At 38.0% G+C, this 24,804-nt stretch overlaps 2 protein-coding genes across 5 annotated transcripts; both read left to right on the forward strand.

Moving 5' to 3' along the window:
- LOC105038613 (uncharacterized) lies at window positions 1–9,683 on the forward strand. 4 transcript variants are annotated; one of them, XM_073260162.1, is made up of 11 exons: window positions 1–615; window positions 960–1,159; window positions 1,261–1,321; window positions 2,956–3,004; window positions 5,071–5,125; window positions 5,815–5,902; window positions 6,395–6,522; window positions 7,462–7,587; window positions 8,155–8,248; window positions 8,373–8,527; window positions 9,100–9,683. In XM_073260162.1, the coding sequence occupies exons 1-11, from the start codon at window positions 393–395 to the stop codon at window positions 9,157–9,159; spliced, it is 1,239 nt and encodes a 412-aa protein (XP_073116263.1). In that variant the 5' UTR covers window positions 1–392; the 3' UTR covers window positions 9,160–9,683. The 4 variants fall into 4 exon arrangements, with proteins under 4 accessions (XP_073116263.1, XP_073116268.1, XP_073116267.1 ...); XM_073260166.1 differs by having other exon boundaries at window positions 4–615; window positions 6,404–6,522; XM_073260167.1 differs by lacking the exon at window positions 7,462–7,587.
- A 6,578-nt stretch (window positions 9,684–16,261) lies between these two features.
- LOC105038615 (pentatricopeptide repeat-containing protein At5g16860) lies at window positions 16,262–20,653 on the forward strand. Its single transcript, XM_010914472.4, has 2 exons — window positions 16,262–16,374; window positions 17,105–20,653. The coding sequence occupies exon 2, from the start codon at window positions 17,163–17,165 to the stop codon at window positions 19,791–19,793; it is 2,631 nt and encodes an 876-aa protein (XP_010912774.2). The 5' UTR covers window positions 16,262–16,374; window positions 17,105–17,162; the 3' UTR covers window positions 19,794–20,653.
- Window positions 20,654–24,804: the final 4,151 nt, after the last annotated feature.

Raw genomic sequence — 24,804 nt, forward strand, 5'->3', positions numbered from 1 at the left:
ATGGAGATCAGGAGCAATAATATCAGATCCATATCCAATCTGATTTCAATCTTAAGCATCGTCAAGAGACCACGTAACCACATTTACCAGAAGTCTGGGAAGAAATAAGAGCAAATGCACCAATTAAGAGGATATTTTCCTTTCAAGAAAGCTGCGAGGTGTCAAGGACACATTTAGACCATCATTTCCACTGTTATTCTCTTCCCCAATCTTCCCGACGCTTCTCCGTCGCCAGACTCGTTGGTCAGCATACCGACCGTCTGGCACGGCTCTTGAAGTCGCCTTTGTATTGTATAACTTTTGCAACCTGGTTTTATTTTCCGGAGACTGAGGCCTTGTCCTCTAAACACCGATCCTTCCAGAATTCGATCAGCCGGTGGGATTGACCATCAATGGACGGGAAGCCGGCGGCGGCGGTGGCGACGGAGGTCTCGGGGCCTCCGTCTCCGGGGGTATCGCGGGTCCGCCTCGCCGATGGCATAGAGGAGCTCGTCCGCTTCACCCTCGCCGCCAGTAGCGGCGAAAGCTTGGACGACTGTGACGTGCTGTTGTCCAGGGACTACTGCTTCCGCCTGCTACAAGATGAGCCCAACCCCACGGATCCCCATCTCAACGGTAAATCCGTCTGATCCCTCCCTCTCCGTTGGCTTGTGGCGTATATCCAGCCGATTTGCTTTGGATTGTCTTCCTGTTTTCATGATTTAAGATGTAAAAATGGAAACATAGGATGAATTTTATGTAACAAATACAAATTTTTTGCTGGATAGGAGCTGATATTGGTAATCTGACCTTAGATTGGGGCAATTTCTAGGCAGGAATTAGTCGAGTTGAAGATGTTCAAGTTTCAATTTTTCATGTTGTTCGCCGTTTCCTGATTGTTTTCTTTTATTGTTTATTATTTGTTAGTTTTACGGGCCAATATACATCTTTTTTCCTCAATTTTTTGTCTCTGTTTGAAGATCTTGGGAATGTATGTGGAGGTGTTCCAGTATATCCTTTGTATAAACATTTGGCACGAGCAATAGAGCAATGCATAAATTCTGGAATTTTCCCGCGACCAACCAACTTTGTGGGATCTATTCTACTTGATGAGTCCTTGAAGATGAGAGAGAATGAATGGAGTAAGCTGATCTTGGATGAGGGATCGGAATTGTTAAAAGTAAGCAAACCTCCATTTGTGCTTGTGTGTGTTTGTGTGTTTCCTGTGCATACTTGTTATTACAATGTCCTTTTCTGTTCGTATGGCATTGCACTTGACAGATGTTTAATGCCGTGGAGTTTGAGCTCCATGTTCAAGAGCCTTTCTTCTCACAACTGAGAGGTAGTCCTTTTCTGAAAAATTCTTACTGCTGGCAATGGGTTAGTTACAATAAAGAGATAGTGCTTCTTATTAGGACATTGCAGGAGCTCTTTCACTGATTGATCATTAAGAGTTCTTGCTAGGCAGCTTTTTGTATTTATTTAAGGCATCTTGCATTTTATGTAATTTCAAACACGTTTGCTTGTTGGTGTCATGTTACTGATATAAAGTTTCAGCATTTCACCTTTCGGGGGTGTTCGGTTCGCAACCAGTATTAGAATGGGAATGAAAATCAGAATGGCTTGGAATCGGAATCGGAATGGTCAAATCCCCGAAGTATTTGGTTCGTGACCGGAATCAAAATCGAAATTGAAATGAAAAATTGAATCTATAGAGGAGATTAGGGATTGAATTCTATATAGATTAAGCCATTCCCATTCCACCCCAGAATCGGAATCGGAATAGGACTCCTCCCAACCAAACGGTTGGAATGGGAGTCACCTATTCCGATTCCGATTCTGAACCCCCACTCCTCCCAACCAAACATCCCTTTCATATATGTATTACTGTTGGATTATAAATCTGACGATCAGCTGCTTTTCTAGGTAAAGCTAATTGGCACTCTATCAGTTTGCTTAGGTGGCATTTAGTTGCCATGTTATGTTTGTTGAAGCATAGCAAGTCAGAACATTAGGTCCTCATAGAATTTGTCAATACAGTTGGGGAGTCAGGATATAAGGGAAAATGAAGGACGTGATATAACAGCACTAGACCATTATTTTATATCATTGGGTAAATCCATGTATGAGATGTGACCATTTTATGTTGATGTCAGAATAGTTAACATCATCTAAATGACTAATCGAGTGTTCTATTATGCTATGTTGCATACTGTGACAGCAAATCCAGGCACCCACAGATCAGCATAGCATGTATTGGTGGCAATCTAAGTTGTGACACAAAATTCATTTGAGAAGTCTGATTATAATTTGCTGCAATAGCTAGATATAGATGATGCGTGTATACTATTTTAACATAATAAACATCTATATAGCATCAGAAACGAATAGCATCTAGTCTTCTTTTTCAAGTGCCTGGTATTTTGTTAGTGGGATCTTATTAGGGATTAGTCACACACCCATCCAGCTAAATAGCATAGTTGGCATTTATGCTGGAAGCAATCAGTTTGTTCTTATGGAGTCATGAGCCTAGCCATTCTCTTTCTACAACTAAATAGTATGGATCCAGCTGTCCTTTGCGAATGCATGTGCAGTGAAATAATACATATTTGTTGGTATTGATAACAGACTGCAGTTGGAGTTTGCTTACAATTTACTGATAAGGGGGCAAATGTCCTTGCAGGCATCAGTACATTTACTAATAAGTTGTACCTTAGAAACATGCTATTGCCATTTGCATGTAGCTAATTTGAGCTTGATATCTTAGAGAACATTTCTTGGTTCCCATTATGTTAAACCTATGAGCATTTTGTTTCCAAAATGTTAAATATTTTGGGTTGTTCTAATATTAGCATGCATGACTTCTTTCTTTTCTTTTCCTTGGTTGATCTTGTTCAGTTAATCTTTATGCTGTTATGACATTGACTTGAAATGAGTTTGCCTTCTGACTTTTTATTAACCAAACTATGTCTTCAGCTGGTCTGAAAACAGTTGAAGGGAGGTGTGCAACTGGTGATTACAATCGGTAAGATCAGGAAACTGACTTCACTCTTGTATTGCTTGAGTTCAGTTTATATCCTTTTTTGACACTTTTATATACTTTGATCAATTTAAACCCTCCAGCTAACCTATTCAAATCATAAGTATAAGCTATAACCATTAAAAGATTTTATGTTGTATCCCGTGCCACTCGATGTCAAAATTAAAAGTTATAGGATTCACTTCAGGTTGTCCAAGATTTGTAAAAGGAGGCACAATAGAAAAAGCTCGGTCATTGCATGAACAGAGAAAGTAGTATTAAAGTGTGTGATCATGTACAACAAAGGTCATAGGAGACACTCTTGACACTGTTGAGATCTCATATTTATGTCAACAATTCTGAAAACAGTAGGAACTTAAGAGAGAGATATGGTTAAGATGGTTTAAAAGGTAAAAGGGCAGTTGCTTTGATTGTGGAATGATCTGTCAATGATTGACAAATTTGTATTCTAAAAATGACAAAGCCATGGTGTAACCATCAAACGTTGTCCCGACTGTTGGGATAAGCTTTAGGAATCCTCATTCGCCAAGCATTCTGTACCTTTGATATCAGATTTAAGCCCATTTCATAGTCTGACATGCTTTTTATGATTATCTTTCACCTTTTTCATCAGGACCTGGGGCTAATTTCGGAGTGGTTGATCCCAAAGTGTTAAGGCTCATTATTAATAGTTTCGTATCAAGTTTTGATCCGAGCTAACCATCAATTGGTAATAGTTTTGAAAAAAAAAGTTGCTTTGGTTGTGGAATGACTTTTTGAAGAATTATAATACTGATTCCAAAATGAATTCTCATTATGAAACCTTGCTGCAACTAACTAGGGGTCAACATTATGAATTCTCATTCATTAAGCATTCCTTATCTTTGGTATCAAATTTTGATCTGCTTTATAGTTTAGCATACCTTTTACAACAGGATTTCAATCTAACATCTAACCGCCACCTTGTTGATCTGGGTTTAAGTGACTTCAGCAGTTTTTGATCCAAAAATGATAGATTATAGGTGGTAGTTACAGGTATCAAATTTATATTTCCTTAAGTTAAATTTGGCATTTCTTTTTAAAAATATATCTATAGAATTAAAACATCCAAATTATAGAAGAGATAAGCAGTGCTTATTCAAGGTCTACTTGATGTTTTTGCCTGCTTGCATAATTATTAAAGGACAAAGTGCCAAAAGGTAAGAAAAGGGTGTAGATGAGCTGGACTAGCTTTCAACTCACAAGCTCAAATCTCTCTGACATAAAACCTCTAGTTAGATTTTAAACATGTATGCTGCTTCTAAGCCTTGAAGCATATTTTTTTTTCAGCCTGCAGGATTGAACCTAGCTAAAGTGTATATGGGTCAGTTAAGGCTCAAAATTATTATAACATCATAACTATTTTATTAGTTTCAAGCTTTTTAAATAAATCCTTAATGCTGTAAGTCTAACAGTCTTAACTAATTTTTTTACCATAATTTTCAATAGACTCACGGAACATGTTATACTTCTTTGAGTGTAAGTAAGACTAATATCCATCTCCGCACCTTAAGCCATGATGAGAACCAAAAGAGATAGTTAAAGCTAAGTGCAGGTACATGGATCCTAAGTTGACTCACTCAACTTGCTCACAACCATGGTAAGAAAGAAGTTAACAGGAAGAAGCTTTGACCTGTAATTACAGCATTATCGAGTGTCTTTTTTTTTTTTCTTTTTTTTCCCCCCAGCTAGGACCAGCATGACTTTTATGATGAAAACCTTGCTTGGCTTGTGTTTTTATGATTAATGCTCTTTCAGCATTATAAGTTAACAGTCTCTTGTTAGTTTTGCTATGATTGGAATTTACATTGGAAAAAATGTTGCAAAAATAACTCTGAATAAATAGGTAGGAGTATTTATAATGAAATATGCATGTTGTACATTCAAAAATTTTGAAAACAAGAATAAAATTCTGTTATTACTACTGAGCTTTCTCATGTTCTCACCTCATCGGCAAGCAGTTTGATATCATTTCATTATTATAGTTAATATTTCATACGAACACATTTTTCTCCCCAATGTGTTGTTGCCAGGATCACACCAGGTTCTTTACTTCTCTTCAACACATGCCTCTTGCTTGAAGTTCAGGTGATGCCATCCTATTTCATGCATCCAAACTGCAAATTTTCTGTTAAAGCTTTTTATGTATTTGCAAAAGTTTGTTTTGCAGAAAGTCTAAATCTAAAGGATTACGATGTTAGTGATACTAATAAGGACTCATGGAGTGATGAATAATTAAAATATATATATATATATGCAAGGATGAGGTGTGGGGAAGGAAAGAGGAAATTGACCACTTTAATCATATAGAGTTTGCTTCTGCATAAGTTCAATCACCATATGGCTGAACAGCAAAATCTAGGGTTTGTGGTTCACTTGCTTAGGCTGACAACTAGTAGACTGTTGGTTAAAGATGGCAGCTTAGCTGGATAAAAAAAAGGATCATCTTGTTCATTTGTACATGCTTTTTTCTTTCTAAAGTAGTTGCTCCTATGTCCATGATATTTTGTGAGAGCAATATACTTTTTCCCTTTAGTTCTTGTATGAATGAATTGTGCTACTTCTAGAAAAATGATACAAATATCACTAGAATGTTGCCATTTAAGAGTACAAATATTTAACATTTGTTATATTAATCTTGTTTTTTTGTTTTGCTACCTTGTTGATCAGATAAATGATTTTCCTGCATATCAATCCCAGAAGAATAGAAAAGCTTCATTAATTAAATTGTTATTTATTAATATTTTTAGTTGATTGCTACTAGTGGTGCTTTGCAGGATGTTAGAGGGTATAGTTCATTCTCCGAGATGCTGCAAGTAGAGACTCTCGCTAGAGTCCTTCCTGGAGTTAAAACTATTGAAGAAGGTAATAGTTTAATCATTTTAGTTCCAGTTCAAGGGTTATTTTTCTGAATAATATATATGGAGTCACACAATTCTCTTGAAGACGTCTAACAGGAACAAGTTCTGTACAATTGTACAAATAAATTTGGCACTGCCTTTTGCACTGTCTGGTCTATTCTATTTCCTTAAATGGGCCTCAGGCAGACCTTGTAAATGTTTTCAAAGTTTGAATTTAAACTCTGAAACTTGAAACACTTTAACTTCAGCTTGTATTCCTGCTTATCATGATATCGTTATTAGCTTCAGATGCAGTGTTCTTGTAATGCAATTAGTCATATGTGCACATACCTTGCTTTTTACATCAGTGTCACTGTGCCAGACTAGTGCTTACATAACCTAGTATATTTTCACATAAGAAAGTGACTGAACAGTTATTTAAATTATTCATTTCTTGAACGTTTTTAATAATTAATTTGGATTACTATTTGAGCAGATTCCGTAACATAGAGTGTAGTGTTTTCAGGTGTGAAAATCTACCGCAAGTTTTATACAGAAGAGAAGGAAAAGTCTAATGGTGTCCTGGCAATTGCTGTTTCAAAAGTAGCTTCTCAGCCATATATTTCCGTGGCCAACCTACTCTCTGTAATTACTGGACCATTGTGCCCATGAAATGTATTTTTCTTAATATAATATAATATAATGAATCTATTGTCATTTTGAAGATAGGAAAGTTAGTTCCTTATCTCTAACTGAACTAATAGAATCACTGCCATCTATTCCCCTTTTCAGAAGAAACTTCATAGCTTAGTATTTTCATTATATGTCCCTTTACTAGGCAGATACAAAGATTAGAACTATTTTTGGCAAATGGCGGATTCCAGGACCATAACACTTAATGAAATATTCTAATCCTAGTCAATTGGAGCTTAAACAGAACCATGTCCATGCTCACATAGATAATGGGTCTATTTATGTATGCCCACACTGTTGAGTAGTGGTGTGGGCTAATCCATGTGCATGGTACAGCACATAGTAACCAATTCCTACATCAAGTCTAAATTCTGGAAAGCTTACGGTTGGCTGAAGTTCCTTCAGAAATCCAAGCCCTTCTGTATCTTGTATTTTGGTGAACTTAGATTGTTGTCCTGTGTGCTAGTGTTCAAACTGAGGTTGTGTACTAGAGTGGAGGTTAAAATTTACTTATTCATCTCAAGAACACAATATTATTCTTCAGTCTTCCTTTAAAACTACAAGGGAGCTTCCTCAGCTAGGGGTGTCAAGTGACCATGGCACCTTTCCATCCTACTGACAAATTCGCTTAATAGCAACAACAGTTATACTCATATATTCCTTGATATAGCAAATTCTCTTCTTCTGGGAGCAATGCAGAAATTTATATTGCCTGTATGGTGAATCTTGATTGCTGCAAAGCATTTGTACTTTTTCTTAATCACTCATTTATCCTTGTGTATGGAATGATCTCTGTGATCAATTTTATTATCTTGCAGCTTTCTTTGCTTGCATATCACATTCCTCCAAGAATGGTGTCGTCTCATCTTTTGCTGTTTCTATATTTACCAGGGATTAAGTTATGATGGTGTGGGAAGTCTTCTTGGTATGACACACACTGTTGGAACAGTTCCAGATGCCTTACCTCCTCCAAGATCATTTTTGATATCATCTTCTATGAATCCTCATAGACCAAATGTAAAATCTGAATTCCCAGATTAGAAGATTATTTACCTGTCAACTGCTATTTATGAATGGTTCCAGTGATTTTATCATTAACAATTCAGTAATTTTGCAATGCACTTTGACCTTAGAGATGCATTGCAAAAATTGATGTTTGTAAACAATGTTAACTTTGAACTTCCATGACCCCATCAAGGAAATTTTTATACTAGACTACAAATATGCTATGCATTATTGTTGCACATGGATGAATGCTTTTTTTATCATTGAGGGAGACCAATCTCAAGGAAATAGACAGCCATATGGGTAGCTTATTGGGATGGCAGGCACTTCTGGCCACCACTTTTTCTAATAAAATTATGAATTGAGCATTGGCCACCAAATGGCAATTAGAAGGTAGGCTTCTTTCTCATTGGGCATCATGCATGGTTGGTGAATTTTGTGTCTGCAGTGAGAGAGCCACCGACGTAGGCTGTCGACTTGTGTCCCTTCTCTACTCTGTCAAGTTGTGGTAGTTCCAGATTACTAAATGTTTGTTGAGACGTGTATCATTGATTGTACTCTTATCTTGTCTGGCTGGAGGTTAAAGGTTGTTCCTTAACTGATGCGGCAAGGGCATTGGCAAAACATGTAAACAGGAGTAGTGATGGATGGTGGGGTGACTTTAATGGAAGTGGTATGGAGCAACTCTAGATTATTCTCTTTTAGTACATTATCGATTCTTTTAAGTTTGTGCAAGAGCCTCATTTCTGTACTCTTTATATTTGCTGTAGTTATTTGTTGAGTTGCTGCCTTTTCAGATTCGAAAAAGAACATGCGTGCATTAGAAGTCATCAATCGCTTGTTAATCAATTGCTGTTGGATGAATGTCCACTTGATTCAACCTTATGATTGTGTCTTTGAGATACGGGTCCGTGAAGGCTATGGTGCTCGATGGTCTAAATATGGTTCAAAGGTATTTTAACTAGGTGGAGCTTTGTCCAAGTTTAATTGGCTTTGTGTCTTTCATGTGCCATGCCCAATAATTCGTTTGTTAATGCTCATGTGTGAAATCTCTTTAGAAACCTAACAAAAATATTTGCTCCGCCAGTCCCCTTAATTCCTTGTATTGAAAATTCTGACTATTTAAAGACTACCAAAAGCAGAAGAAACTATTTTGATTAACTCGTCGTTTTCCTTTTTCTTTTTCTTAAACTGAGTTGAGTATTGACCGAAAAGATCAAGATCAACAGTAAGTATTTCATTTACAGCACAAACTCCTTTTTGAATGCTGCTCGTCTTTCCCTTCTAGACTTCATAAATACTGATGAATCCATGCCACTATCAAGAAAAGGAATTAAATTTTTCAACATCCATGGGAAATGCCTCTCTAGTCAAGTTGTTTGTGTTGCAGAGCAAAGATTTGTGTGCTGAAGCAATTGCTGCATAACATTTTAACAGATCTTGGTCATTCTGACTGTATGCTAAAATGTTAAGAGATCTTGAAGTCATCCTGACCGTATTTTTTTTGTTCTCCCATGTTTTCAGTTTATTGGTTTTTTGGAGCCATACACAGAAGAAGGCTTTTCGAAGGGTTGGAAACATTGAAGACTCCTCTCTGTGATGGTTACTCTTTGGCTAACAACTAGGAGCAAAATCTGCTGTAGACATCAGTTCCTCGAGTGCTTTTGAGATTGTGTGGATATACTGTATAACTGGATTTGCTTTCTTCAAACAGAAGGTAAAAGCAAATAGCAGTGATAAGATACATGTGCATGGACTATTTGCTCTTACCCCTAACCACTGGATATGGCCCTGTCAAGTCCTGATGAGCAGAGAAAGTGCCACATAGGCTGTTTTACGTGTGGAATGAAATGTCTTAAGAGTCCAACAATGGCACGATAATTGTTTCTTTTTGTTTTTTAAATCTATATCTAAGCAAATGAAGCTATTCACTATTATTGAAGTTATATATAATGTATTAGTAACCTGATTAAAGCAGTGAACTCTGTTAGCAAGTGCCATGTTCAAATAATAGCTTTTTCATTCAAGGAGTTGAAATTTTGGCAACTGGACAATATCAATTCCTCAAAAGTTACTGTTCAATACAAATGTCTGACAATTTGACTCTCTGTTCAAGGTGGTTTATACATGTTGAATTTCTTGAAGTATTGGCAAATATGCTCATTTGTCATGTGATAATATTAGTAAATATGTAGCGGTTGCCACATTGAATCTAGCAATTGTATGAGTCCAACCTATTTCAGAGTTCGATCTACACAGCAACTGGGATCTACACAGCAACTGGGATCGGGGAGTTCAAATGGTAAGCTGAGTGCGATATGACTTCCTTTTTTCATTTTTTTGGTACATAGTGCAGTATGACTTTCAATTAGAGGCTTCTGCAGCCTCTAATACGGTGCTATTCATGTAGCTGTGCTCTTGTGATTATTTTCTATAAATTCTGGATTGGGGTGGGGGATAAAGGGTTATGGATCATGTTTGGGAGAGAGAAATTTTCTTAAGCACAAATTTGCGGCCTATTGGCCTCAAAATCCAGCAAGTAGCCTTCAAGAAATTTATGGATCATGCCCCTTTTTGGTAGAGTTATGCTTATTTTTTCAGTTGATGATGGGAGCAGTCCAGTGTGGTACTAGCAGTGCAAGTAAAATTTAACTGGGTGCTAGCAACCAGCCTTCTGCAAATCACACCAATCCTTTACCCCATTATCACTCTAAAATCACACAATTCTTTTCTAGGATTCGAGCCGGTACTTTATTGAATGTAATATCCTTGATATTGGATTTTCTGACATTATTTAGAATCTTTGTATAAGATATTTTTCTTGCCCATCGACATTATTGGAGAGCAATGAATACTTGATGGTGATTTAGACGCATGTAGCAATTATCAGCAAGAGCGCTCGCGAGAATGTTTGTCTAGCCCCAAAAAAATAACGCACCTTCACCGTTAGCTTACAAAATCCTTTTTTTTTTTGGTATAAGTGAAACTCTTCTATTTCGATACCGAATGCTCTTCAAGTTCTCTCTTTTTTTTCTCTAAAATCATGTGAATTGCACGTGCATGATACAGAAAAAAAAATATAGAAAAATTCCAGAATTCTAGGATGAATTGAGGAATTTCTATCAAAATGTGTAGGAGAATTAAGAAAAATGGAGAATAATCCTCAAGTTATTCTGATTTATGAGAGAAAGGTTATACAGAACTATAGAGAGAAGAAAATAGTAGAATTAGAAAGATATTTTGGATACAATTAACTTAGCTTTCTTCTAATTACAGAGCACTATTTATAGGCTAAACTACCTTTAACGTACATGGAAAATGCCAGCTAACAGAAATAGAATTACCAGCTATTAGAAATAGAGAATGCCAACTAAGAACTGTGCCACTTAACAAACTCTCTAACAACTCACATGTGCTCTTAACCATCTCACATGCCATCAGACTTATAGTGTAACACACCCCTACCCTTGAAAGAACCCTTGTCCTTAAAGGTGGAAATTAGAAAACTTCTGCAGAAGATCATAATAGAATTCTCAGCTTGCATCTGCAATCGGTTTGTTCTTCTATTCGACTGGAACCTTGGTAGTAGCTTGATTCTTCCTTTTGACCATCATTCGATCAAGGATAGTCTCAAGTTCCACCACCTCATTAGGATCATAAGGAAATTGAGGAAGAATAGGGGAAATAGGAGTAGATCCCACATACTTCTTAAGTTGAGAGACACCGAAGGTGTTATAGATTTTGGAGTCCGCTGGAAGCTCCAGAGTGTAGGCCATTGACCCGACCTTATCAATAATCTTGTAGGGACCAAAATATCTGGGTGCAAGTTTCTGTAAAGATTTGAAAGCCACAGAAGATTGTCTATAAGACTGAAGCTTCAAATATATAAAATCACCAATTTGAAACTGCCTCTCTGATCTGTGTCTATTGGCAAGCTGCTCCATTCTATTTTGTGCCTTTGCAAGATGAAATTTAAGTAGCCGGATCATCTCTTCTCTCTTCTTCAAGCTCCTATCAACCAAATCCACCTTAGATTCACCAAGTAAATAAGGGAGGTGGATTGGTGGAGGTTGTCTATAAACAACTCATAAGGGGTAGCTTTAGCAAAGGTGTGATAGGTAGTATTATACCACCATTCAGCCGGGGCAAGCCATTGACACCAAGATGTAGGAGTGCCAGAACACATGTATCGAAACACAGTGTTCATAAGATGTTGAAAGCTGGAAGGAGTATTAGTCAGCCCAAAAGGCATGACTAAATATCCATAGTAGCCGGAATGTGTTTTAAAGGCTATCTTAAAAACATCAATGGGATGCATTATTAATTCATGGTAACCAACTCTTAGGTCAATTTTAGTGAAGACCTCAGCTCCTCCAAATTCATCTATGAGATCCTCTACTAGAGGGATAGGAAATCTATCTTTGACTGTATTTTTATTGAGATCTTTGTAATCCACACAGAGTCTCCAAGTCTCATCTTTTTTACCAACCAAAACAATAGGGGATGCATAGGGACTTGAGCTAGGCTGGATAACCCCAGAACTAAGCATGTTAGCAACAAGCTTTTCAATAATATCTTTCTGGTAAGTAGCATACCTATAAGGCCTTTTATTGATCGGGTTTGCACCTTCAATCAAGGGAATACTATGATCATAAACAGGCCTTAAAAAGGGTAAAGCTTTAGGTTTCTCAAAGATACCAGCAAATTTAAGTAAAAGGCCAGCAATAGTAGCAGACAATTCAGGACTATCACTAGGAGCATGAGCAGTCATAGAATAAAGGTCAGAAATTATCATAACAAGAGGCAAGGGACTGATCTGTATCAGGGAGAGGTGGGCTCTTTATTAGAAGAACTTGTTTAGCTACTGTGATTTGACAATCTTAACAAAAGAATTAGTGGTACCCCTCAGCATATGCTTCCTTCCTGCTGCAGAGAATTCCATTGTGAGTTTATTAAAATGCCATACAATTGCCCCAAAGTGGAGAGCCATTGACAACATTATAGCATCCTAAAGGCAAGATCATCACATCTATTTTGAAACATGTATTCTGTATCTGCCATTGGAACCCTTTAACTTGTGCCGTGATCAATATCTAACTTCCATCTACCATAGAGACATGCAAAGAAGTAGTTTGGTCCAATTTGCATCCCAGTCTTTGAGCCACTTTCTAATCTAAGAAGTTATGCATACTACCACTGTCAATAAGTATATGCAGTGGCTTTTTGTTATAATACCCAATAACCTGCATAGTTTGATAGGCAGAAATGCCAGCTAATGCATGAATAGAAAGGTGAGGAGTATCAAGTGCACATTCAATCTCATAGTGAGACACCTCTTCTTCTGAATCCAAGGGTACTTCTTCTTCTTCCAGTTGTAGAAGGTAGAGTTGAGCCTTCTTATGTTTTAAATGATGGCCAGGGGTATGAGGTTCATCACAGAGATAATACAACCCTTTAGCTCTTCTCTCATTCATTTCAGCTACAGATAAGGGTTTAAACCTAGTGGAAGGTAGGCTCGGTTCTAATAAGAGAGGAGATCTGATGGGTTTCTAGTTTGAATAAGTGGAGCTAGGTATTGTATTGAGGAATTGGTGTTTGAATAACCATGGGAGTTTTATGTCAGGTTTGGGTAAAGCCATAGTGTTTAGATTTAAATTTTAGTTTTTGGAGTTGAAAAAGGGTGTGGGTTTGGGAAGGTTTGAATGAGGGTGGGCAGCTTCATATAGTTTGACAAGAGCATAAGCTTGCCTAACAGTTTTGGGTTGAAACATACATACATGCATCTGGACATCAAACCTCATTCCAAAAACAAAACAACTAATCAAATATTCCTCAGGCAAACTAACTTTGGTCAACACTACATTAAATTGATCGTGATACTCCTTAACAGACCAAGTTTGTTGTAAATTCTTTAATCTAGACACATAAACTTTTCCAAATCTATCACTCATAATTTTGACATCATCATTCCAGAAGGGCAAAGAAGTAGTCAGCAAAGACTTGACAAACTCACGATGCCATTGAAGAGCCTTCCCATCCAAATAGATGGAGGCCAATCTCACTTTAATATCTTCAGGAGTGTTATCAAAGAGAAAAAATTGATCACATTTATAGAGTCACTCCTTCACATTATCACCATTAAAATAAAAAAAATCCACTTTAGAAAGTCTGATAGAGTAAGAATAAGAGGACCCTGAAGTATGAGCAGAGTTACCAAAAGAATGAAAGTGGAAATCACCCTCAAGATTTTCTTTGGCATTTCGTCGAGCATTTGGTGTGCCCTCGAGGTTAGCATTTGATCCATTGTCAGAACATGATGTGCACCATCATGAAAAAAGAGATGATCACATGCCATATATGGATCCAAGAGCCAAATTAATGATTTTACTCACGTGCGTAGAAGGATGATATGGTGCGAATCAGATTTGACAGGAATTTGAAAAAAATTATTGCTTGGAAAAAGAGCCGAGTTTAGAAGCTTGTTATGTTCTTCCTAATTCACCATGATCTCCAGCCACCATCATTTCCATAATAGCAAGACGCAATCAAGGTTGTTTTGTTCTTCCTAATTCACCATGATCTCTAGCCACCATCATTTCTATAGTAGCAGGATGCAGCCAAAGTTATTTTGTTCTTCCTAATTCACCATGATCTCCAGCCACTATCATTTCCATAGTAGCAAGATACGGCCACTATTATTTTCTTTGTAGCAAGATATAGCCATCATCATTTCTATGATAGTCAAATTCTGTTATTTCCTTCCATTTACTGAATGTCTTATGTTCCCTCTCTTATCTATATAAAGGGAGGCGATCTATGTATTCAATTCAGATTTCAATGAATGAAAATGAGTGTTGCTGATTTCTCTTATCTAACCCCTGTGTGTTAGTGGCGAGTTATAAACTCTAGAACTTATCACTCACATTCTTCTTTTCTTGAGTGTGGCGTTCTACCCCTTTGTGATCTGATTGTGGCGATTTTCTTATCAATCAGATTTCAAAGGTTTCTTTTATTTTTTTTCTCTTTTTCTTATGCTCCAATCTTTATTCTTACCTACACAAGATAGTTATTTAGGCCTGGACACATCAGTTAACCTGGCTCTGATACCAAACTGATGTGCCCAGGCCTAAATAACTATCTTGTGTAGGTAAGAATAAAGATTGGAGCATAAGAAAAAGAGAAAAAAATAAAAGAAACCTTTGAAATCTGATTGATAAGAAAATCGCCACAATCAAATCACAAAGGGGTAGAACGTCACACTCAAGAAAAGAAGAATGTGAGTGATAAGTTCTAGGGTTTATAACTCGCCACTAACATACAGGGGTTAGATAAGAGAAATCAGCAACACTCATTTTCATTCATTGAAATCTGAATTGAATACATAGATCGCCTCCCTTTATATAGATAAGAGAGGGAACATAAGACATTCAGTAAATGGAAGGAAATAACAGAATTTGACTATCATAGAAATGATGATGGCTATATCTTGCTACAAAGAAAATAATAGTGGCCGTATCTTGCTACTATGGAAATGATGGTGGCTGGAGATCATGGTGAATTAGGAAGAACAAAATAACTTTGGCTGCATCCTGCTACTATAGAAATGATGGTGGCTAGAGATCATGGTGAATTAGGAAGAACAAAACAACCTTGATTGCGTCTTGCTATTATGGAAATGATGGTGGCTGGAGATCATGGTGAATTAGGAAGAACATAACAAGCTTCTAAACTCGGCTCTTTTCCAAGCAATAATTTTTTCAATTCCTGTCAATCTGATTCGCACCATATCATCCTTCTACGCACGTGAGTAAAATTATTAATTTGGCTCTTGGATCCATATCTGACATGTGATCATCTCTTTTTTCATAATGGTGCACATCACCTCCTTATCCTTGTTATGAGAAATATCAAGGATAAGCTCCTTCATAGTCCCAAACAATAGTTTCAACTTCTCATCCATGACGGTGATTCGCTTGTTCAAAGCTTCTTCAACCTCTTTAATGGCGAAATTGTGTCGAGTTCTTTCAGCCATTGCGAAATCCACGGTCAAGAATTCAACGGCTCTAATGCCACTTTGATACTGAAAAGAATATAGAGAAATTCCCGAATTCTAAGGTGAATTGAGGAATTTATATCAGAATATGCAGGAGAATTAAGAAAAATGGAGAATAATCCACGAGTTTATACTGATTTATGAGAAAAAGGTTATAGAAAATTACAAGAAAATGATGGAATTGAAAAGATATTTTTGGATACAATTGACTTAGCTTTCTTCTAATTACAGAGTACTATTTATATGCTAAACTACTTCTAACATAAATGAAAAATGCCAGCTAATAGAAATAGAATTGCCAGCTAACAACTATGCCACTTAATAAACTCTCTAATAACTTGCGCGTACTCTTAACCATCTCACGTGCCATCAGATTTGTATTATAACAGTATATTGTACTAATAGATATACTATATAACCTTTTTTTTTTTTTTATTCTTTGATGGGAATATCCGATTTAATTTGAATTCATAAATAGCCAAGGTTTTGGGTTAACTAAGAATGGGGATGAATAAACTGAACCCAACGAAGATCCTCATGTTAAGTCCTGTCCCAAACCGGCGATCCAGCCCTAATCGGACCGAACGAGAGCCGGAACCCCAAACCCGCGATCCGGCCCGAACCATGATAGATATACCCGTTGGAAGAGCGCATGGGAACGCGATGAGCCGGGGGTTTATGAGCTAGGGTTTTAGCAACCGGTGGAACCGAGCAGAATCCGACAGAGATCCAACAACCATCCGGCGGTATGTCTGCTACCAATCAACCGCTCGATTCCATATCCTTGTTACCCTCAACAAATTTCTGTTCGAAAGTTGAAATTTGTTTGCATTAAGCTTACCTTGGATTTTTTTTTCTTTTTTCCCCCTTCTTTAGGTATCCTTCTTATAAATTGTTCATTTTTTTTTTTCTGATTGAAAAATCGGAGACTTTCGAATTAGAACAGAGATGGAAATTATGCTATGCTGTGTTCTTGAGTGTTTCAATGCTCAAATTTGGTCTTTTGATCACTAATAATGGTATACTCGATCTTTAAGTTGTATCTCTGTGATTATTTAAAATTATCCATTTGGCGCTACAATTTAATAACTGGGTAGATTATGCATTGCAAGTAAAAGCTAGTGTTTTCCTGATCCTGTCGTTGCTCATATAATTTACTTTTCTTTTTTTTTTTTGGTTAAACAAGAAAGCCCTGTTTCTCTACTGGAGATGCGATGTAAAGTACGCATCCCCCCCAAAAAAAAAGCCAACTTTAGTTTCGTTTTTGGTGGTTTGGCTATCCCTATGGTGTAATTGATGCCAATACTTGGTTGTATAATTATCTGTTATAGAAGCATGAGAGGTAGTTTCCTTGTTATCATAGTAGAGTCCTTGTTATGGTAGTATAATTATCTGTGATAGAAGCATGATGGTGGTTTCCTACTCCTTGTGGTTGTTTACTTGATTGATTTGCAACCTTCCTGTGGCATTGCGCAGTGAGGTAAACCCTGCTGTTTGAGTGGTCATGGTGGCAGAATGAGATGCTATCGTCGTTATGCCCCTCAACCTGCTGCCAAAGGCAAGGCCTAGAAGCAGAACACGTTTCTTCTCCACTGCAACCCCTCCCTCACTCCCCTCCCGAGACTTGGCTTTCTCTTCATTTGCTTCTTTGTTGAAGGAATGCAAGTCTTTACGAGCTGCCCGACAAATTCACCAGCAGATCCTCACCCATGGTCTTCTTTCCTCTCCTGTTTCCTCCTCCTCTGCCTCATCATCATCAACAACAACATTAGGAACTGGCATTGTAGCCTCGTACCTTGCTGCCGGTGCTTCCACAGATGCCCTCTCCATGTTGGAGCGTTTATGTCCCTCACCTGTCTTCTGGTGGAATACACTTATCAGACTAGATGTCAACAAAGGCCACCTTGACCGTGCCCTCTTCCTTTGCCGTTGCATGCAACGTGTTGGAACCAGGCCTGACCATTACACCTTCCCTTTTGTCCTCAAGGCATGTGGCAAGCTACCTTCCTACTGGCGGGGAACTGTGGTGCATGCCGTTGTATGCAGAAATGGCTTTGAGTCAAATGTTTTTGTCTGCAATGCCTTAGTGGCTATGTATGCGAGCTGTGGTGCTCCAGATGAAGCTGGCCGCGTGTTTGATGAAATTGTTTATAAGGGGATAGATGATGTGATCTCATGGAATTCAGTGGTAGCAGCTCATGTGAAGAGTGGCAACTCTCAGCTTGCCTTGGAGCTGTTTGCCCAGATGGTGAAGGAAGGAAACAACAAGGCTACGCAGCAGAGGTCAGACATCATAAGCCTTGTCAACATCCTTCCTGCTTGTGCCTCTCTCAGGGCATTGGCCCAGGCCAAAGAAATTCATGGTTATGCCTTAAGAAGTGGTCTCTTCTGGGATATCTTCGTGGGCAATGCCATCATCGATGTGTATGCAAAGTGTGGGATGATGGAGGATGCCTGTAGGGTTTTTAATGGGATGGAGGTCAAAGATGTGGTATCTTGGAATGTGATGGTCACTGGGTATTCACAAAATGGCAACTTTTGTAATGCCCTTGAGCTTTTCGAAAAGATGCACGAAGAGAATATACCATTGAATGTTGTTGCATGGAGTGCTGTAATTGCAGGATATGCTCAGAGGGGACATGGCCAAGAGGCCCTTGGAGTCTTCCGTCAAATGCAATTATTGGGATCAGAGCCTAATGCAGTCACCATTATCTCCCTCCTGTCTGCTTGTGCTTCTGTGGGAGCTTTATCTCAGGGGATGGAGACACATGCATATGCTCTTAGAAAATGCCTTATGACGTGGGATGATGATGATGGTGAAGGCGAGGATCTCATGGTGCAGAATGCACTAATAGATATGTATTCAAAATGCAGGAGTTTTAATGCAGCCCGCTCAATATTTGATAGCATACCTCTGAGAGAGAGGAATGTTGTGACTTGGACTGTCATGATTGGTGGTTATGCACAGCATGGAGATTCCAATGCTGCATTGGAACTCTTCTCCCAGATGATACTAAAAGCCAGCTCTGTTGCACCTAATGCTTTTACAATATCTTGTGTTCTGATGGCGTGTGCTCGTTTGGCTGCACTGCGTTTTGGTAAACAGATCCATGCATATGTGATCCGCAATCGCTATGAGCCAGCAATGCTGTTTGTCGCCAACTGCCTTATTGACATGTACTCGAAATGCGGTGAGATACATGCAGCCCAAAGAGTCTTCAATCGGATGCCACAAAAGAATGCTGTTTCTTGGACATCCTTAATGACTGGATATGGAATGCATGGCCATGGTGATGATGCCCTCCGTGTCTTTGAGGAGATGCAAAAAGTGGGGTTCGTGCCTGATGGGATTACATTTCTTGTGGTGCTTTATGCTTGCAGTCATTCTGGCATGGTTGATCAGGGGCTGAAGTACTTTCACAGCATGGGTGGGGACTATGGGGTGGTTGCAGCTGCAGAACATTATGCTTGTGTTGTTGACCTGTTGGGCCGTGCAGGCCGTTTAAATGAAGCCTGGGAAACAATTAAGAGCATGCCAATGAAAGCAACTGCAGTTGTTTGGGTGGCCTTGCTCAGTGCATGTAGAATCCATGCAAATGTGGAGCTTGCTGAATATGCTACAGCACGATTGTTAGAGTTGGAGTCTGACAATGATGGATCATATACATTACTCTCCAACATTTATGCAAATGCTGGGCGTTGGGGAGATGTGGCCAGGATCAGGCACCTGATGAAGAAGTCAGGGATCAAAAAGAGACCAGGCTGCAGCTGGGTTCAGGGGAAGAAGGGCACTGCCACATTTTTTGTTGGGGATCGGTCTCATCCACAATCTCAACAGATATATGCTGTTCTAGGGACCTTGATGGAACGCATCAGAGCCATTGGATATGTACCTCAAACTCATTTTGCCTTACATGATGTTGATGATGAGGAAAAAAGTTACCTTCTTTCAGAGCACAGCGAAAAACTTGCTCTTGCTTATGGCATCCTAACCTCCTCTCCTGGGACTCCCATTCGGATCACAAAGAACATACGTGTGTGTGGTGACTGCCACAGTGCCTTCACATTCATCTCTATGATTGTCGAGCATGAAATCATAGTGAGGGATTCCAGCCGCTTCCATCACTTTAAGAAGGGTTCTTGCTCTTGTGGTAGCTATTGGTGATAACTCACGTTGAAGATTTTTGTTGAATGAAAATTTTGACATGGAATATGAGTAAAGCATTTATTTGTAATCATTGGTTCGTATCTGATACTTAAATGAATTGATACTGCTTACAATTTGTGACTTACAGAACAATGTTCATTTATCATCAGTGATGGGACGTATGGGACTATCTTAGGCGATAATGGAGCACCAATTTTGATACAATTTATGTTCTTTTAGCTCAGATGGATTCTTGAAATTCTTCTTTACATTATCTGTTATTATTATCTACTTATGGATGACAAGCGGTAAGGGGCTAAAGAAAAATGGCTGCCATTTGTACTGTATACTTTGGCGTGCCAGCAAGAAACTTAGTTTTAAGAAAAGAATATGATGCTACACCAGGATGGTAAACAGGATAACTTTTCTTTCATGAGCGCAGTTAGCTAAAAATTTAAGAGTAAAATAGTGAACACAAGTGGTACTATGGCAGCATTATCCTGTGAATTTCTTTTACATGAGCTATATATTGCTTTATTTGTGGAACTATGTTAACCATATCTCCACCGACCTGTAAAAGATTCTGTGAAGGCAGGTAATTAATATTGGGAATGACTGGAATACAGAACATGCAAAATTGAACTTTTTATGTAAGCTTACAGGTGAAACTGCTGAGAGTACTGATAGTAACACCCTAGTGGAGTGAACTACAGACAAAATGCTTAAGTATATTTTTTCTTGCTTTCTAAGTTCAAATTATATGTGTAACTGCTAATAGCACAAACAAGTCAGGTTCCTGACTGTGGATGACAGCATACATGTATATGTTCCCATGTAGATGCAATTTAGCATTTGAGAACTTGGTCTTTCTTACTAGATATGCAATGCCTACATATGATTGTGAAACAGCAGAGAATGTTGTTGATGATTATAATCAGTTCGATTATATGTTATCATATATTTTATTCTATTACTGGTGATATTTAAGTCCCTTTATATTTTCAAAGAATTACCAAGCCCACTTGATTCCTCTACATGGCACCAAAAATTTATAAATTGGATGAGGCTTTTGATTTGTGTTTCTAAATTTGTATTTTGGTTTCATTCTTTTGTTAATTATTTTGGTTATGGTCAGAAGATTATGTAAACTAAGGAGACAGGTCTTTTCCTGTTCTCTTTGTGAAACTCAGAACAACAATAAAAGAAAATAAAAGGCAGGAAGCTCAAGCATGTGAATATTGCCATCATTTTCATAAACAGATTTGATTCTTTAGAAACTGAACATGTAAAATCAAATCTCAAGTTTCTTTCTGTTCCAAACATTTGGAGTTCTGCATGGAAGTTCCCAAATTTCAAAATCTTATTTCAGAAAATGCTACAAAGCTGAAACCTATTGTCCAAAATTTTCTCTGCACTGCTGGTCATGCCATATGGCACAGGGGGATGGTGCTTCGTACCACAACCCTTCAGTGCTTCATGTTACCATGCACCAATCCCCTGGTAGTACACAGCTTGCCAGTGGTGTATGGAAAGTTTTTGGTAATGGGGTCAGGTCCCAAAACATTATTCAAAATGTTATGGTTCACCGGGAAGGAAACTGTTTAATTCTACTTCCATTTGATCCTTTTTCCAGTGGATAGTCCCATTTATTTTATATTTAGAATATGCAATATTTCCTCATGTGATTGTTTTCATGTGCTTCTTTGTATTGTAAGCCATTGGGCTACCATTCCACCTTCGAGGAGAACAGAAAATTTTATAGCAGTGCAATGAGGAAGATGGCTACTCCCCTGACATACCAGAGATTATTGCACTCATAGATGATGACTTGTAAATAAGTAGCTCATACAGCCTCGATATAGCTGCTTAAGATTATGGGCTTGAGTAAATAAATTGTAGAGCTGACTAATTGTGATTTTAGTGCCTGTGTAATTCTCTTGGGGGATGCTGTTCATTTAACCTTCTACTAGTATCTTCATGGAGTCAAAACTGTTGGGATAATGAACTTATCTTCCTCGTCAATATTTTTTATCAGTGTAATCTACGGGGCTGTTTACTGATCTGCGAGGAAAAGAAAAGACTTGGTTTTCAGGTGCAGATTCTCTAACCACAGAAATGACCTCTTATTTCTAAATGTTGGTGATCTCTTTGATACAGGCCAAGGCATATGATTTCTTGAAATAATTCAGTTGGCATATATTTCCAAAATCTGATATTGAAACCAAATCAGGAGCAATCAAGATTTATATTGAACTAGACATGAACTTTGTTTTCAATATGTTGGATTTGAAATCCTAAAGGATTTCTATGCAGAGCATGTGGTCCACGTTGTGTACAGAATGAAGAAAAGCTTGTACTTTTTCTATAGGGAGTGACCAAGAACACTGATGCTTGAATTTAAATAATACAGTGTCTCTGATGCCTAAATAGTGAAGGCTGCAAATCTCTTATCCTTGACTCCACTTACCAAACATTGCAGGGTAACTCATTTGAGATGATTTGCTGATTAGTTAGTTTCATCAGCAGGTCTAGGCCTAAGCCTTCTCCACAGAATGTCATTATTTTGTACTTTTGAACAACATTTTTAAAACATTAGGACCATCACTAATTTTTCTTTTTGGAACAACAGTTTAAAAATATTAGCACAACAAGGAGCTAGTCAAGTGGGTCTCTGGACTAGGCCATATGCAAACTTTAATATTGAACATAATTGTGAGCCTGCATATTTGAGAAGATCTTGGTGACTTTGTCTCATGCCCCAGACCAAGCTATCAAACATTGGAGGGTAACTCAAGTGAGATCATTTGCTGATCAGTTAGCTTCATCCAAAGATTTAGACTTTAACCTTCTTCCAGGCATGTCACTAATTTTGTGTTTTCCAACAGCATCTTTTAAAAGATTTGGATCACAACAAGGAGTTAGTCAAGTTGGTACCTTGACGAGGTCATATACAAACTTTTCATGTCGTGCATCATGCCATGATCACCACCGAGCGCTTTTGTTGGGGCTTCAACTCCTGCTTAACAGCAGTCCCAGTTTTGCGAGTTTTGACTAATCTATTTGGGGGCCAAGGTTTTGGCCTAGGTGGCGAGTACCTCCTGATCCTTAAATAACAACAACGGCGACGACGACGATAATTTTGAAAAAAGTTTCATGATCAAGCCTTCCCACTCTTTTTATCAGCAAGTTTCCTGTTAAAAATCCTTCACGTACTAATATAGTGGTTTGGTCACTGTTACAATCATACTAGTGGCCTCATGCATGTGCAGAAGCATGTGTGTGTTGTAGCATGGCCAATCCGGACTGCATTCATGATGCTACTTTTCAGGCTGACAGTCCCAAAAGGAGTCTGCAGGATATTGCTCCAAAAAAGAAAGCTGGGGTGGACGTAATCGCCTTAGTGTGACCCCACAGTGATCTTATGATATTACTGATCGTGGATTGCTGAAATGTCCTGTAATTCTAAAACTAGTGATTGTATTTTTCGGGACATACACACACATAGAGATTTTTTTTTTTTTTTTTTTTTTGATGAAACAGGAGGAATAACCATGCAGTAACTATATTAAAGCAGAAAAAAGTTTACAAGATGGTTAAGAATCAGAACTTGCATACATGTAGCAGTGCAACTAGTGTTCTTACTTCGAGATGGAGCAAGGCTATGAAGGAGTTACGCCTTCGTGAAGGGATTCAAGAGAAAAAATAGCTTACAGATACAGTTTCTTTCTTTTTAACAGTTACAGATCACACCATTTATATTGCCTGTCGTACTTCTCGAAGAAGATTAGTCCCAAATCTATTCTTGTTGTCTGGTTCCACCGTTTTCGCCTCCAATACTGCTGTGAGTTCTGATATTGGCATCTTAGACCTGCCAAAATAGATAGAATTCCAATTTCCAGCTTTTGCTTAGAGCAATGCTTTGTTTCAGAGTTCTTAGTTGAGAATTTGCTTGAAACTGAAATATTCGCCCATTTCGTTCTTTACACAGACTCCAGCAAAAGAATGGTTAATACATAAAAGGTTACACTTGCAAGGCAAAAGAATGGTTATTCAATTTGATGAAGAGGTTTCATAAAGTAAAAAAACAAGGCTCCTTCAACATGTATTCTAGGCTTTGACACTGAAGAACTTTCAAAGCCACAGAATATACAATGATGTCAAACTCAATACCCAAGAACACTTAGCACGCACCAAGTGGTTGCAATCTTATCCCATTATTTCTTTTATAGTATTGTGCAAGTGGAAGCATGTGACATCACCAAAAGAAGTTTTAAATCTTTCCTACCTTTTGTTGGGACTTGTTGCATGGGTTCTGTCGCCTAGAGAAAACTTGGTGGTTACACTCCGGTTCTCCATGGGTTTCGAAGCACTTGTAAAATGTTTTGCAATTCTATAGACCATAGAGATGGAATCTCAAAATGGCAAGCAACTATTTTTTGAATGCAAGGTGGGGCTTTGGATGACAATTTTCTAATGTTTGGAAGAAGGCAAAGAGAAGTTATGTCTTGTCCTTTTCTATAATCATCAACGAGGAATAATTAGAGTTTAGATACCTTGGTGTTTGGTTCTCTTAGTCTTCTAAATTCTAAGTTTTAAACAAGAGACAAATGCTTAGCTATCAATAAATTGATAATAAGAAAGTAAAGAGGACCTGGCCTCTCTCTTGCTGTCTCCCATATTTATTTATTATTTAGTTGTTCAGGGTTGGGTCTACATGCATGGAAAATTACAAGGTTAGATTATTATTGTAGAAGAATTTAGGATGGCACAAGGCTGGATATTTTGCTAGATGAGTAATGTTCTTAATGATTAAATTACCTTCTACGTACAACTTTAACTATAGGATGGTACTCACATCTTTTCCTGGGGGTGTAGGAGCTCATAAAGATGCACTAGTTGGCTCTTTATACATGATAGTGATGAGCAGACAAATCAAATAGAAAATAGAATCATTGTTTGTTCCTCAATATCTCTATCTGTGATGATGTGATGTCACAAATTTGACATTGTTTGACAAACTACCTGGAAG

The sequence above is a fragment of the Elaeis guineensis genome, chromosome 1 (assembly GCF_000442705.2).
Source record: "Elaeis guineensis isolate ETL-2024a chromosome 1, EG11, whole genome shotgun sequence".
Taxonomy (NCBI): Eukaryota; Viridiplantae; Streptophyta; class Magnoliopsida; order Arecales; family Arecaceae; genus Elaeis; species Elaeis guineensis.